We start from the raw sequence: 16141 nt of genomic DNA, 5'->3' as shown, positions 1-16141 counted from the left end.
GTTCGGGATGTGCAAACAAGTGTTTTCCTAATCGGAATGTTTGACCGTTGTTGTATTTCGTAACGAACCTAGTGACGTGACTATAGCTGCAAATGTGAAGCTGAATAGTAGATACATTTACTCATGTTTATCATGTTTGAGTAAAATAATATTTCTGTTTAATACACACCTTTATCTTTTAGAAAAATTGGTAAATTAGACATTGAGATATACATATGGAGACGACACCGCCTACATCACTTATGTTCCGCTCAACATACGCCATAATATGGCGTAACTGCACGCTCATTTTTTATTTGTTTTAAAGTGAAACGCATCAAATATGCCTTCGTGTGTGTTACGATATTGCACAAATAATACAAATAATACGGAAAAGTGCAAAGGAATAACTTTCATCGGTAAGTACCTAACTAGATAATAATTTTTAAAACTTAGTTAGAGCAAAAAAATGGCGCACAGATTTTGTTCGTGGTGTCTCCTCCATACGTAGTAATATTATCTCAATGAAATTAGAAGTATTTTTTTGTTACCAATAGGAGTTTATTTCTTGATTCGAAACTGCCCCTGGTTTGGTATCTGTGTATTATCTAATTCTTAAATTTTAAAACTTGACTAAATTAATTAAGGTAAAATGTGTAGATGTTCGATTGTTATCATAAGGTAGATGCAAAACAAGACAATACATTCTTATCTACTTTTAATGTCAGCGCGCATTACAAAACTTACAGAATACCTACTTCACAACTACGTAAGACTAAGAGAGTAATAACTTTTCGTGAGAAGTGATAACGTTTCGATACCTTTTAGGTACACGCCTTTTCCACAAACCTGATAATACTGAGAATTGGAATTATTGCTAATAGTAAAGCTGATTATGTTATATGTTTAAAAGGCAGATTTAAATAGTTGTTGAAGGTGTCGGTGAGGAGATTACTTATCCAAAATCTGAATTTAATTTATGTAACGTACGTATTACGTCAGAAAGCTTAATGAAAAGCATAATAAAGGTCTTATATCCACTCAAGTGCTGAACGACCGGGAGCCGGTCGATCCACATTCAGGGGCTTGTGCGTTGCGACCGGCTCCCGGTCGATCAACAGTCGTGGGTTTTGCGTTCGCTTTATAAAACGGTCTAATAACCTTCCTCTTTCTAACTTATATGACATGTTAAGGAAAGAACAGGCTAGCTATAAATCAAGATAACAACATAACCACATGATTTAAGTGGCCCACTTTTCATGACACATTGAGTAGGTAGTTTTTTGTACAAAAAAATAAACAAGGAATGTGTAAAAAAAATGTATGGGAGGGTATGATGTTTTTATTTTCTCGTAAGAAGAGTGTAACAAAGGATCAATAAATATTAACATCTCACTGAACAGCTGTTTTAATTTTTTATTAGCAGACAAAATGTAACAAAAATTACAAGGGTACATTTGCTTTGACTCAAGTTGTTTTTATTTATTTAAATGTTACCATGTTTTGACAAGGCATAGACTATTTTATTATCTATGAATATACATATATACTTGCAAATGTGCTATTGATAAAGGAATCTGAGATAATCGACTTTAAAAAAATATTGGACCGCCAAAAACCCCAACTGCGGCGGCACCGGGAGCCGGTTTCGCACAAGACCCGATTTTTGCAAAATGGCTCCCGCACTTGAGTGGATAAAGGCATATAATTAGCTTTATCTGAAATATATTACCATCAAGTAGGTATCGTCAGATATTATTGACATGTGATTTTCCAAATATGACAGGATGCAAATAGCAAAGCTAAAATAATGCTTATCAAAACATTCTCACCACTTCTGATAATAAAATGAAACTATAAGTATTCCTGCGCTTTTAAGTAAAAGCCTGTAAAGATATTATCAATATGGTGATATTCTCCGTTGCTCAGTTTTATTTGCTTCTATCTTTTTCTCAAAATTTTCCGCAATAATCACAAATTTTTGCCAAGTAATTCTTTAACTAACTCATTATTAAACGCAACATTGGTTAATGTAGACAACCCTAATTTCTAACAAATCCTTGGATGTGCAGCAGCTACGCTGTTTGCCTATCCATTTGAAAACTGAACAAAATATTTGATCATTAAATAGGAATGCACTTTACCGCATCCAATATCACTGAAATATTATCAGTAATTGGATGGTCAGACAAATGAATAGCCTCTCGTGAATGTTTATCGTGTGTTTTCGAACCAAATAATCGTTGTGATTGTGTATTTACGTATTTATGTTATAATAAGGTTTTTTTTATTTTTTTTTAATAAGGTATTTATATGAGAAATGTTTTATTTCTAAACTGTTATAATGTATCTATTACAGTAAAGTATTATATTAACTGTGCTATTAATAACTTATAGCTATTATGTTAATTGTTTTCAACATAACCATTGCAATGCAAATAACAGCTATTTGTACATAATAATTATACGAATAGATAAAGGCATAATCCCACACATAACTCTCTTTAAGTTAAGCCCAGTCTACACGTTCCTCGATGGAGCTGTCAATGTCACAAGGCGGGCTGTCAGTGTGACAACAATGCTGCAGGCGAAGACGCCACTTCCACAGCGTGACATTAACGGATATTAGAAAGTGTTGGATCGACTTGTCACTGACTACTTCTACTGAATATTGTATGTCTGTGTGATAAAGTGATGCTTATTTTGTTTGATAATAGATACTTCGATACCTAATAATATTATGTAGAGAAAAAAAATATTTTGGTAATGTTTTGATAATTAAGTAACCAACATAAACTAACTTCTAGATAGTTTAACGTTTAGGTAAGAGTAAAATAATATTATTTTATGTTTATTATTTACGCTTCGATGAGGGTAGATCGAATGTATATAAGGTATGGATAATTTAATATAAATAAATATTACACTTCTATTCTGTTGCTTTTAAATTCACTGGAATAATATTGTCCTGAGTTTATCTTTTGACGTATATTTTTAGCACTATCTATTTAAAAATGTGTGATACAAAAACTCAATTCTAATCGCATATCTATTTATCACTTAAGAACAACGTGATAAGCTGACGTAAACAATGGTATCTAAATATAGACTTCTTTCTTAGAATTTTCAAAGAAATCATACACCGGTAAAGAAACAACGACCAATTTAATATATAATAAATAGAATATAACAATTATTTCAACAACATGATTTTATACAGTAAACAGTATAGGTGACTTATCGTGGGTACACACGGCGACACGGTACATTCTATCGAATTTATCCTTCCCGTGCGTTTTATTGCACTCCTCAATTACTTTAGCAAATTCGTCTTTATGTTTATGATTGCCAACAAGAGAAACAACTGCGTCCTTTATAAAGTGTCCTTCACTATCAGCAAACCCAGCTTTTGTTAAGAAGCAATACATGAATTTGCTTGTATTTGGAGTTTTTTTGAATTTCCATGTTATCAATTTGTATAGTGTGTCCGCATCGACGCCCGTCTCGCTAACACAATTTATGGATATTCCTAATAATCGAGGTACATCTTCTTGAGGAGGCTGTATGTAATCCTGGAACAATTTAATATATCTTAATTGATTATAGATTTTGCGCATACAAAAATAACATAACATACACAAATACTTATACACTGATATTAAATGCTTTGAAGCTCTTAAACGATTATAAAAAATAGTTTTAGGAATTCACTAATCACTCAGGTAAATAAAAAAATATTTGAAATACAATATGTTATTTCCAAAATAAATATAGATAATCATTGGTGTGATGAAAAATATTTCAGTATATAATATAAATTTTCACATTGAAAGTCTAAATTGGTTCCAGAAGTAACAGGAAAACGCAAAAAAGAAAATTTATTTTCGCACATAAAATATTTTTTGCACTGGAATTTTTCTTATAATTAATGATGTCTATTTTTATTATCCTCCTTTTTTATTTATTTCATTACTAGTATCACATCTTATTTTGTATTATCTGATCCAATATTAAAAACAGATTGGTTAAAGGTACTTTAATAATTTATCAGCTACATAACTAGTCTTTTATTTTAAATTATTTGATTTAATAAAAAATGTTATTCAAATATCATAATTATTATCATAAAAATAATAAATAAAAATATTTACTTACAGTCTCTCCCCGTATTAAAGGAACGATCACCAATAAACCAATAACCACTTTCAGAACCATTGTGACAAGAATCCCGATTGCGCTGTCCTCTTTAACTCTTTACGATTCTTTTATACTCCACTTATATTTACTATTTAATATGGTAAGTATTATCAAATCCATTGTTTGCAAAAAAAATTATATCGCTTGTTTTTGCTTATTATATCGCCATGTCGCTAATTGCTATTATCATGTCTAGAACTTGAGAAATAAACCCGACATTGTATTTTTTCAATACGAACGCATGCTTAATGCAACGGAAATCCATTAATAAATCTACAAAACACGATTTTGAATAACATTAAGATAAAATGAAAATATAAATGTGATAATTGGTTACTTTATTTAGATATTCAAATGCAATGTTTTGATTTTTGTTACATTATTGTGCAAATCTGATCTAGCATAGATGACTATATATGTATTGGATTAAATAATTATCTACCAAATAATTGTAATGCATAATTAAAAAAGAGCACACATGTCGCAAGTGAAACTTCTTTGGCAAGATTCAAAGACACCAAAATTTCAAATTTTACTTTTTACTTCAAAAACAAACAAAACAAAATCTAGCACGCAATAAACTTCAAACAATAGTAGCAATTAAGGTTTACTTATGTTTTTATTTGTAATCCTTAATGATAATCGATAAAACAATAATTATGTATTGATAAAAAGACGGAACTTGTAATAGATTTTAGTTACTGTCTTGTAATTCTGTGTTTTTATATTACAGACAAAGAAGGTGTAAACCAGGAAACATCACTTATAAAAATTAAAAGCATTTTGATAAAGGTTCAATACTTACTTCTTTAGAACCAATATATAGTATTATATGTCTAATGATCTACGATCATAAATATACAGACTTATTCTTTATTGATACTATATCATTGATTGATTTACATTAGTATAGTTAAAGCGTTCTTTTGAATATGTCCATCAATATTTTCCTTTGAACTTAACCTTGCAATGCAATTATTATTAACTAAAGGGATAATTATTATACAATTACAAACAAATTACCTCTAGTTATATACTAAGCATTAATAATACCTATCTATAACCCTTCCTTTATTCCAATTGAATCGATTGCATCTCTGCTTACATATTACTTCTACTCATGGTATAAATGAAGAATTAAAATAGAATGTACAGTCTATAATAATATCGAACCTTGTCAAAACTAAATGATTCAATTGCCATCAGTTGGCAGTTATAATAATTCCATAACCATACAACATAATGACCAAAAATCAAAACAAATTGACTTCACTAATCCAACAAATAAATCCAACAATCCTATCCTACTTTATTTTAATATGTATTTATAATTAATGCGAAAGTTTGTAAGGATGTGTGTGTGTTTGTTACTCTTTCACGCAAATTCTACTGAACCGATTACAACAAAATTTAGCACACATATAGAGGGTAACTTGGATTAACACATAGGATAGGTCTTATCCCGGAAATCTTATGGGCACGGGAACTATGCGGGTTTTCCTTTCAAAACGCGAGCGAAGCCGCGGGCGGAAATCTAGTAAGTACATAAATCAAAATATATAAAAGCATTATAATTTAGAGTTTTAAAAGACGACTCCTAAGTAATTTATGTACCTACATTAGGATTTTTTTAATTTTAAATATAACAAGAACAAAAGAAAAAACTCAAGATCAATAAATTAAAAATTGAATTAATACAGAATGATGTCAATTCACAGCTAAGGGAACAGTAGTATCCGGCTCATAATGAGTATCAAGCTGTCGTGTGCGCACTAACTCTTTATACACATAAGCTGATTTCCTTGGTGTGCGTGTGCGGTTGGGACTGTTATGATCTACTTCATACAACCCGTAACGAATGCTGTAAAACAAGATATCTACGTTAAAAACATTGTCTGCTTATGTGAACCCTTACAGAAAAAAAATACTTTAGTATTTTTACGGGCAAAGAGATTTGAATGTGAGAGTTACATCCCAATTTTTACAATTTTATACGTTGCTTCTTGACTATCAAGTTCTAAAAAGGTTTTAATAACTTAAGGTTTAGTTTTTAGATGTTAGGTGTATGTTCATAGAGCAAAAATAGTTTTATCCCTTACCTATATCCATGTAACCATTCCATGTTATCCATAAGACTCCAGGCGGTATATCCTATGACATCAGATCCATTATCTATCGCATCAAGCAATGCCGACAAATAAAGCCTATAGTACGTGACGCGGTCATCATCTTCTAGACCAACACCACCGCTACCCATTCCGTTCTCAGTGATAAACACAGGAATATTATTGTAATTATCCTTAATTGATGTTATGAGATTATAAAATCCCCATGGCGACGCCTGAAATTTTTTACATAACAGCAATAATTATACAAACGTAAAGGGCATTTCTTTTACGTAAGATTTCTAGGAGACAAATGTTTCTTATAACATGCCATACATTTTTTCTTGATTTTATTGATAGTCTTAAAAACGAACGCAAGACGGTTTGTTTTATCAATTAAAAAATACCACATTACAAAGCTTATAAAAGTAATAACATCGACAGAAGCTGTATATTTTTGTACATGACGGAAATAAGTATGATACTTTTATCGCTATATAATGAATACTCTCATTTAAATAACTTACCCTGGTCGTGCTATTCTCACTCAGTTTCCATTTGTCCAATTGATACGAAACAATCTCTGCATCATGAAACATTGACGGTACCTTATGAAAACTATTTACTGAGGAGTTTCTATAAATATAAAATGAGATATAGTGGTTTAGACCAAAGAAGTCAGATGTTCCCTTCACGTATGCAATTTCTTCTGGAGTGAATTCGGGCAGTCTTGATCTAAGAAAGCCTTGCTCAGCGCTCTTAGCCGCTACTCTTTTCTTCATTGTTTCCGGAAAATCACCAGTTTTCGAAAATATAGGATGGGCGTATTGCATCCACTGAAATTATAATTACTTACAATTTTCTTACTATTATTTAATATGCACAATCGTATGATTTCGCTACTAGATCTAAACATAATTAGAAATTACTGGTTAATAATACAATATGATTCTAATACAAAGATAATATTATCTTGGTAAATACTAAATATTAAAAACATATTTTTACAAAATTCTTACATTGAATGCGTTTGCATCATGAGCTGCTTCAATATGATCTTTCCCTTCCGGTTCATTCCATCGCGCACTAATAGAAATGAATATATTTCCACCTTGAGAAGACCTAAACTCATCGTCATAGATATGATATGCTTTTGCATGTGCTAGCAAAAGATTTTTTGCGCACAGATATTCTGCAACACCTTGAATATTTAACAATGGTGCTAAAGCATTGGAACCGTATCCCTCGTAACAGATTTGATAAGGCTCATTAATAGTCACCCAATATTTAACTCTATCGCCAAAGAGGCTAAAAGCTATTTTCGCAAAATCGGCATACCAATCCACGATGTTTGGATTTGCCCAACCGCCGAGCTCTTGAAGTTTTTGTGGTAAATCCCAATGATATATAGTTACTATGGGTTCAATGTTATATTTCAGCAATTCGTCTATTAAGTTATTGTAATACTGTACACCAGCATCGTTAATAACATTTGGAAAACCAGTTGGAAGAATCCTTGTCCATGAAAGAGAGAATCGATAGCAGTCGAGACCCAGTTCTCTTATCATTTCAACATCTCTTTTGTAAAGGTAATAAGAATTAACTGCTATATCTCCGGTATCGCAATTTTTAATAGCACATGGGGTTTGATGGCTCAGATAATCCCAAATACTTTCCGATCTTCCTGTAAGGAAATAAATCAATTTTCCGTGACATATTGTAGGTAGGTAATAAATGATTTATGGGATTGTTTTTGATGTGCAAAATTATAAACTTTATCATCAATGTAATGTTGAACATTACCTTGGAAGCTAAATAAATAGGAATTGGTAGGATTTTTTCTAAAAGAGGAGCACCTCTTAATTTTTTAAATGAGAAAGATAATGCAAAGTAACATACCATCTTCATTCCAAGCGCCTTCAACTTGATATGCAGCTGTAGAAGCTCCAAAAAGAAAACCTTCAGGGAACTTTCTGACTTCATGGCGTATGGCGACAGCATAGCAGTGTGGTAGTGCTATAAAGGCTGTTATTATACTAAGAAAAACAGATTACAACGTCACTTTTTTATATTTTTTCTTTGTATATAAAATATAAACTTTAAATATAAATAAAATACTCATATAAGAATTATAAAACTTACTATAAGTTTATGAAAAAATCCATTTTAAAATCCATTAACTGTTGATTTCGGTCTTAAAAATGTTAAAAGATACAACGTTGTCGTAACATCATTTAAGATCCTACAAGAGAATGCCCTTCAACAAAGAATATCTTAACCAAACATCACTAAAAAGAATTTATCTGATCTATGATTAGTTTTGATAAATTTGAATAAAATATCTTATCTTATAAGCAGCGCAGCGTTTAAGTGCCAGATATATTTTACCATGTAATGTTCCATTGAAAAATATATTATTAAGCTTCAGGGTCATTGGGCATTTTGTTTTAGCATTACAGCCAAAAAGACTGTTTTCAAAAACGGAAACGGATCTTGAAAAGTTTGTACTTGTTCAGTTGGGATGGGTCATGGGTAATAATTTATAATGCATTTTAAAATGATAAATTATTTAAAAATAAATACATGAATCTTAAAATTAAGAATTACTTTTTATCGTGATATCAGCACTAAAATACTTCATAGGTTGATAAAGACGTGTTCCAGCCTTAATGATCTAAGGTTCCAGCATATTAAGAGGAGAAATGAAAAATTAAGGCTCATGATGTTAATATAATTATGATTGATGTTGGAAGTACTATATAATTTTCAATTCACAGATAAGGGAATAGTAGTATCCGGCTCATAATGAGTATCAAGCTGTCGTGTGCGCAGTAACTCTTTGTAAACATAAGCTGATTTCCTTGGTGTGCGAGTGCGGTTGGGACTGTTATAATCTACTTCATATAACCCAAAACGAATGCTGTAAATAAAAATATATGAAAAATAGATAATTAAAGAAAACTGAAATTAGAATCGATAATATATTTGACTTTAATCAGTTACCTGTATCCTTGTAACCATTCAAAGTTATCCATAAGACTCCAGGCGGTATATCCTTTGATATCAGAACCATTATCTACCGCATCAAGCAACGCCGATAAATAAAGCCGATAGTACTTGACACGGTCATCATCGACTAAGCCACTACCACCACCCATTCCGTTCTCAGTTATTAATACTGGAATATTATCGTAATGCTCTTTTATTGAAGTTAACAGATTATAAAATCCCCATGGCGCCGCCTAAAAACGAAAAACTATTATCAATACAGATCTGCATATAATTGAGACAGGAGTAAATGCATTCCTCAAGCTTCAGTTGCAAAATAACAATTTTACAATCCTTTTTTGTTTTTCATTTTCATACCTTAGTCGTGCTTGTTTCGCTAATTTTCCACTCATCTAATTGATACGACAAAACTTCTGTGTCATCATGCAAAGACGGTACTTTATAAAACCCATTTACTGAGGAGTTTCTATATACATATGCACAACTATAGTGGTTTAGTCCAAAGAAGTCGGATGTTCCCTTCACGTATGCAATTTCTTCCGGAGTGAATTCGGGCAGTCTTGATCTTAGAAAGCCTTGCTCAGCGCTCTTAGCCGATACTCTTTCCTTCATTGTATTTGGAAAATCACCAGTTTTCGAAAATATTGGGTGAGCATATTGCATCCACTGAAATTATAACCATAATATATATGTTAACTGATTAATAAAAAACATCTAATAATTTAGATACACCTATTCAGCATAATACTGACTACTTTGATCACCCTCACAGATATCAAATGACTAGCTGTGCTCCGCGGTTAAACCCGCAGTGCTCTGGTCACGTTGGTCTTAGCGCTTATGATATATAGCCTATAACCTTCCTCGATAAATGGGCTATGTATCACGGAAATATTTTTTTAAATCGGACCAGTAGTTCCCGAGATAAGCGCGTTCAAACAAACAAACTCTTCAGCTTTATAATATTAGTATAGTACTTATAGATTTACATAATATAATATGGTACTATAAATATCTTACATTGAATGCGTTTGCATCGTGAGCTGCTTGTATATGTTCTTCTCCATCCGGTTCATTCCATCGAGCACTAATAGAAATTAAAATCTTTCCATCAAGAGCAGACCTAAATTCATCGTCATAGATATGATATGCTTTAGCATGAGCTAACAAAAGATTTTTCGCACACAAATATTCTGCAACACCGTGAATATTTAACAATGGTGCTAAAGCATCGGAACCGTATCCCTCATGACAGATTTGATAAGGCTCATTAATAGTCACCCAATATTTTACTCTATCGCCAAAGAGACCAAAAGCTATTTTCGCGAAATCGGCATACCAATCCACGATGTTTGGATTCGCCCAACCGCCGAGTTCTTGAAGTTTTTGTGGCAAATCCCAATGATAAATGGTAACCATGGGTTCTATGTTATATTTCAACAATTCATCTATTAGGTTGTTGTAATACTGTACGCCAGCTTCATTAATAACATCTGGAAAACCAGTTGGAAGAATCCTTGTCCACGAAAGAGAGAATCTATAGAAGTCGAGACCCAATTCTCTTATCATTTCAACATCTCTTTTGTAAAGATAGTAAGAGTTATCTGCTATATCTCCGGTATCGCAATTTTTAATACTACAGGGGGTTTGATGGCTCAAATAATCCCAAATGCTTTGCGTTCTTCCTAAAACAAAATTAGCTCATAACCAAGTTTTTTTTTATTTCGCTTCACAATATTTATAAAATATGTAGTTATTTAGGTAATAATTATTTAAACTGGTCATGTCCGGTGAAGTTAAGTAAGCAGTTAGAAGCTTGGGAAACCATATTTTTAGGAGCAACCGCGCATGTTTTAATCCCTTTTACATCATTATTCCTCTGTTACTATTTATAATTGTATCCACGACATTGTCTAGACTTTTCGGCTTCTACTACAAAATCAAAGGAAATGTACAAGTTTAAGCTTCTCTTTATAATATCATCACTACAACAAAGTTGTTGCCCGCTGTCTGTAGATATGTTTGATTAAATCTTTAACCCTTAATTTGGCACTGTATGTACCGTCATACATGAACTTGAAAAAAAAAAATTGTTAAAATAATTACATCTTCCGTGTGGAAAATTAACATTCTTATGTTGCAACACTAACTGTTATTGGGTGGAAAAATAAACACACATGTAGCAACATTTATTTTGACATAACTTGAAAAAAATGGCTACCCGGCGGACGTCAACTGCGTTGTCCAAGGTATTTATTCTATTATTATGAATATTACTTAGTTTAGGACAGGTGTAATGACTAAAATGTATGCTTTATTGTGTAATGGAATAAGTGTGATAATAATTGTGATGTTTCTATTACATTGAATGGTTCTATTTTGATCACTAACATGATGTATGACGTGACATACACTGCCAAGTTTGTAACGAAACACCCGCCATTTTGTTTGTATGTCACGGCATACATTGCCAATTTGAGGATGCTTTTTTATTTAATTGGTTTTATAGCACGCTTTATTTTCTTTGTCGGCAGCAAAAATTTCTAACTCGTGGTGGTAGAATTTTAGCGCTTGTGCCTGCTGAGCATGCACCCTCTGACGGTAGCGAAAGTTCTGACGATAAATTACGTGTGCGCACCCCGCTTTCCGCGACATCTTCTTCTGCACCTTCTATAGATAGCTCAATGGAAAGGCTCAATTTTTTAGATGATGATGAAGACCCCCCCCGACCAGAATGTTCGACTCACACCAATTTTTCGAAGCGTGTATTCAAGCCCGTCCCTAGAACCAAATTGTAAAAAAGTTCCAATCCTGAGTGACATTCCGTCACTCCCAGCAACCTCTGCACTTCCTGAACCCCCCGCACCGCCTGAATCAACAGCAAGTGGCTCCATAACTTAGGCTTAGTTGCAGCTCGCATAAGGGCTTCTTCCAAGTCGCGTCCCAGAAATACCAGATCGCAACGGCCCACTGTTTCTGCTGTTAGACGACCTAGACGAATCACCAAGTTCACTCTGAACTATCAGTGGAAAAAAACGGTTTTTCGACACAAGGCAACTGTAGAAGAAGACTCAGATCACACCGACATATTAAACGAAACTTCACTCGGTTATTTCTATAAATTCTTTTCCCCGGACGTTTTAGTAGACATCGTAGAGCAAACAAACTCATACGCAGTATTCAAAATTGGGCGCTCTCTTGGCTTGACCGAAGATGAATTGCGATATTTTTTAGCAATTCATATTATAATGGGTGTTGTTAGTATGCCATCGTACACCGATTACTGGAGTTTGCGGTACAGATACGATCCCATAGCCGATTTGATGTCTCTAAAACGGTATCAACAATGAATATCGGCACTTGGCAATGTATGCTGTGACATACACTGTTTTTCAGGAAATCTGAAGTTCCTATATTTTTTTCACTATTTTTTTGTAACACCTATAAATGTATACAATAAATTTTTATAAAAATAAAATTGATTTTGTTACATTTTATTCTTTGCCAAATTAAGGGTTAAAATAGAAGAGAGAAGAAAGAGAGGAAGGACCTTTTTTGTTGTCACATTTAAAACAAAATATCATACCATCTTCATTCCAAGCACCTTCTACTTGATAGGCAGCTGTAGAAGCTCCAAACAGGAATCCTTCGGGGAACTTTCTGACTTCATGGCGGATAGCATAGCACTGTGGCAGCGCTATAAAGACCGTTAGAAGACTATAAAAAATAATAAACACATTTTACCATCACGTAAATTTTATTGTATTTTAAAATTCTAGCAAATAATAAGCAAATGTAACGGAAACTTCCCTTTTTAAAATAATTTATTAATAAAACTTACTAATATTTTAAGAATATTCCCATTTCTATTCGTCTCCAATGTAGGAGTAAATTGTTCTTGAATATGAGATGTTGAAACATTTATATTAACTTATTATCTCAAAGAGCGAAAGCCCTCGATATACAAATATCTTCACTGATATTAAATAATAGTATTAAAGAATATTGTTTACTTTAGATAAATTGGAGCAAAATATCTTATCATGTAAGGATTATACCTTCGGTTATCCCAAACTTCAAACATCGGGTGTCCAAGCATCAGCATCTTGATAGTATCATAATAAATATATTCCTAACCACCAAAGTTCTTATAAAAAGCATCTGACGATTACTAGGGTAGCAGTGGAGACCAAAACATTAATATTCGAATTTCGTTGAATGTATTATAATTATTGTTGCCTGTGAGACGTTCGTGCTTATCTTCGTCTATAGAAATAAATTCATTTATTTTAAGGCGCCACAATATGGGAATTGGACAGTGAGAAAACCTTATCTTTTGGTTGTTATTTCTTTTTTGGCCCAAAACCTTCGCCAAAGTCGAAAGTAAGGTAAAATCTAAGTAATAATTGTATGAAGTGCTCGAAAATACCCATGTCACAAGTGCAGTAATTCCTATACTCAAGGCTGCAGTTACTATTTAATATTGTTACTATTTAATATTAATATTTATAATATAAAATATTATGGTAAGTGTTATCATGTTTTTAAATTATCAAAAAGACTTGCATCCAAATCCATCTATAAAATTCAATTCAATATTTTAATTTATGGCAGTACTGCGTTGCCATCTATAAAATTAAAATTCATCTATCTCTATCGGGTATGACAATTGACATTATTTTGACTTTGACACTAAGTTTTGAATTTATTGTTTTGATTTTTGTCGTAATTTTTATTTGAATGTAACTGAATGTAACAAAATAGGATATTCAAAATAATTTGGCACCAATTTTCAATCAAATAATACGCACCTATTGATAAAATACATTGCTATAGCGGCGTTGTCGCTGTGTCATATGTTTTATTGTTAAGGATTCGGGGTAATACACGGCATATTTATGTCGCTTAGCTTTTCACATGGTAAGGTTATCTCTTATTTATATTTTTTGAAGACTTCATATTATTTATTTTTAATATTATTAAACGCTTTTATTTTTACACAGGTAGATTAATTAGTTTCCTAGTAACAAGAACAATGACCTCTATGAGTGGGGTGGTAGCAAATACAATCAAGACTAAATTAGAAACAGCTTTACAAACAAAGCATCTAGAAGTAATCAATGAATCTTATATGCACAATGTACCTAAAAACTCGGAAACACATTTCAAAGTGGTTGTTGTATCCGACAAATTTGATGGTCTGCCACTTATAAAGGTAAGACAGCATCATTTATATTTAGCTGTTTTTGTTTTCTATTATGTAAATATTCAAAACTAACTATTACTAATTGAAACTGCTCCTTATTTATTTGCAAAATAAACAGCCCTTGTAACTCCATATGAAATCAGCTACTTGCCTTCTTACTAAAAATTTAACTGCTGGCTCTAACAAAGACACCCAAAAGAACCTTTTAGAAGAATCATTATTTTGTTAGTATTTATAAGTACAGTGTAAACTCTATATAACGTCACTTAAGGGACCGTGCATTTTTCGACGTTATAGAGAGTGGTCGTTAAATAGAGAGAAAGGGAAAATTGCATGATTGGTCCCGAGACAGGAATATTATTTTGACATTGCCTACGAAACATGTGTCAACATGTCTTCATATTGAGGTTTCTTCAATTTTTTGGCAGATCGTCCTTCTTCTTCGGCATGCAGAATTTTTTCTTTATTTTTCTACGACTGCATTTCTGAGAATCTTCGGTATGTCAGTAAAAAAGAATGTACACAACTACATTTTCATTGATTTCGGCAACTTAGTCAGTACAACCTAGTCCTAGTTCCTAGTGGTAATGTCTTATTGTGGTCGTTAATTAGAGTGAGCGTGATGCTATATGGAGTGTATTATTGTATAGACAACAATATAAACCAACCAAAGTCGAGAAATCTTGACGTTATACGGAGTTTGACGTTAAATGGAGTGTCGTTATATAGAGTTTACACTGTATAAGGTAATGTAGTAAACTGAAACATATTTATTTCAATATGATTATACTTCTATGTGAAAAACATTAAACTCATCCATTATTTATTTCTAGTTACTTCAATATTATATTTTTCTATTGATTGCAAATCTGGGTAGTATGATACATTATGCAATTGTTTCACTGACCCTTTTGTATGAACAAGTATTTTGTTAGTATCAGCCTTCTGTGTCCTGGCAATTTACTTTTCTTTGTCCCCACTGGTAATCAAAACCCACAGTTCTATGTTCTTAACCATCATACCAAGAAGGCAGTCTGAACTAATAGCATGCAATTAAAAGTTAATGACAACTTTTTTATTGAAGTAAATACTATAATTATAATATTATTCTTTCATTTCAGAGACATAGACTAGTTAATGATATTTTACGAGAAGAATTGCAGAGCGGAGTCCATGCTTTATCAATTATAGCAAAGACTCCAGAGCAATGGGATAAGAGTGACAAGATAGTGGAAAGTAGCCCCAATTGTAGAGGCGGATTTGGTAAATGAACATAAGATAGACAATGTAGGAACTATAATTATTAAACTATAAATAAATAAAACTTTTTAAATCTTTCAAATTGTTTTTATTCACCTTTGTGATTTCTTTTAATCTTAAAAAGATTTTGATCTGTTTACATTTCTTGTATCTAAATTATACAATACTTTTGACACAATCTTCATAAATATTTCACAGTACACAAGATTGAAAACAGATGAACAGCAGAGGCTACTGCAGCGGTCGCCACGAAAAACGGAAAATTTTGTTCTTTGATAAAATAAAAACCCTTACTACTAATATTCAAGATTCATGATCTCATTCATTCATTCAGTGTCTTTATTCTTTACATAGTTTACATAATGTTTATCATAGTTTTATAATG

General features: G+C 32.2%; 4 protein-coding genes across 5 annotated transcripts; 1 reads left to right on the top strand and 3 right to left on the bottom strand.

Moving 5' to 3' along the window:
• Window positions 1-3066: 3066 nt before the first annotated feature.
• LOC149485231 (uncharacterized) lies at window positions 3067-4372 on the bottom strand. The gene is made up of 2 exons (XM_089699609.1): window positions 4135-4372; window positions 3067-3551 (listed from the first exon to the last, which is right to left on the bottom strand). The coding sequence occupies exons 1-2, from the start codon at window positions 4192-4194 to the stop codon at window positions 3192-3194; spliced, it is 420 nt and encodes a 139-aa protein (XP_089555735.1). The 5' UTR covers window positions 4195-4372; the 3' UTR covers window positions 3067-3191.
• A 1483-nt stretch (window positions 4373-5855) lies between these two features.
• LOC149485230 (myrosinase 1-like) lies at window positions 5856-8307 on the bottom strand. Its single transcript, XM_089700025.1, has 5 exons — window positions 8181-8307; window positions 7301-7965; window positions 6809-7117; window positions 6276-6517; window positions 5856-6037 (listed from the first exon to the last, which is right to left on the bottom strand). Exons 2-5 carry the CDS (start codon window positions 7847-7849, stop codon window positions 5884-5886), a joined length of 1254 nt encoding a protein of 417 aa, XP_089556151.1. The 5' UTR covers window positions 7850-7965; window positions 8181-8307; the 3' UTR covers window positions 5856-5883.
• A 595-nt stretch (window positions 8308-8902) lies between these two features.
• Window positions 8903-13427, bottom strand: LOC149485229 (myrosinase 1-like). 2 transcript variants are annotated; one of them, XM_089700010.1, is made up of 6 exons: window positions 13304-13427; window positions 12877-13007; window positions 10311-10975; window positions 9648-9956; window positions 9285-9523; window positions 8903-9201 (listed from the first exon to the last, which is right to left on the bottom strand). In XM_089700010.1, exons 1-6 carry the CDS (start codon window positions 13393-13395, stop codon window positions 9048-9050), a joined length of 1590 nt encoding a protein of 529 aa, XP_089556136.1. In that variant the 5' UTR covers window positions 13396-13427; the 3' UTR covers window positions 8903-9047. The 2 variants fall into 2 exon arrangements, with proteins under 2 accessions (XP_089556136.1, XP_089556137.1); XM_089700011.1 differs by having other exon boundaries at window positions 13132-13388.
• A 541-nt stretch (window positions 13428-13968) lies between these two features.
• LOC149485228 (putative bolA-like protein K11H12.1) lies at window positions 13969-15838 on the top strand. The gene is made up of 3 exons (XM_089699980.1): window positions 13969-14210; window positions 14294-14505; window positions 15618-15838. The coding sequence occupies exons 1-3, from the start codon at window positions 14189-14191 to the stop codon at window positions 15765-15767; spliced, it is 384 nt and encodes a 127-aa protein (XP_089556106.1). The 5' UTR covers window positions 13969-14188; the 3' UTR covers window positions 15768-15838.
• Window positions 15839-16141: the final 303 nt, after the last annotated feature.

This window comes from Colias philodice, chromosome 10 (assembly GCF_061535455.1).
Source record: "Colias philodice isolate Cphi_HAF_F1 chromosome 10, ilColPhil1 Martin Lab GWU primary, whole genome shotgun sequence".
Classification (NCBI taxonomy): Eukaryota; Metazoa; Arthropoda; class Insecta; order Lepidoptera; family Pieridae; genus Colias; species Colias philodice.
Note: the sequence above shows the minus strand (reverse complement) of the source record. Positions and strands in the feature narration are given on the sequence as shown.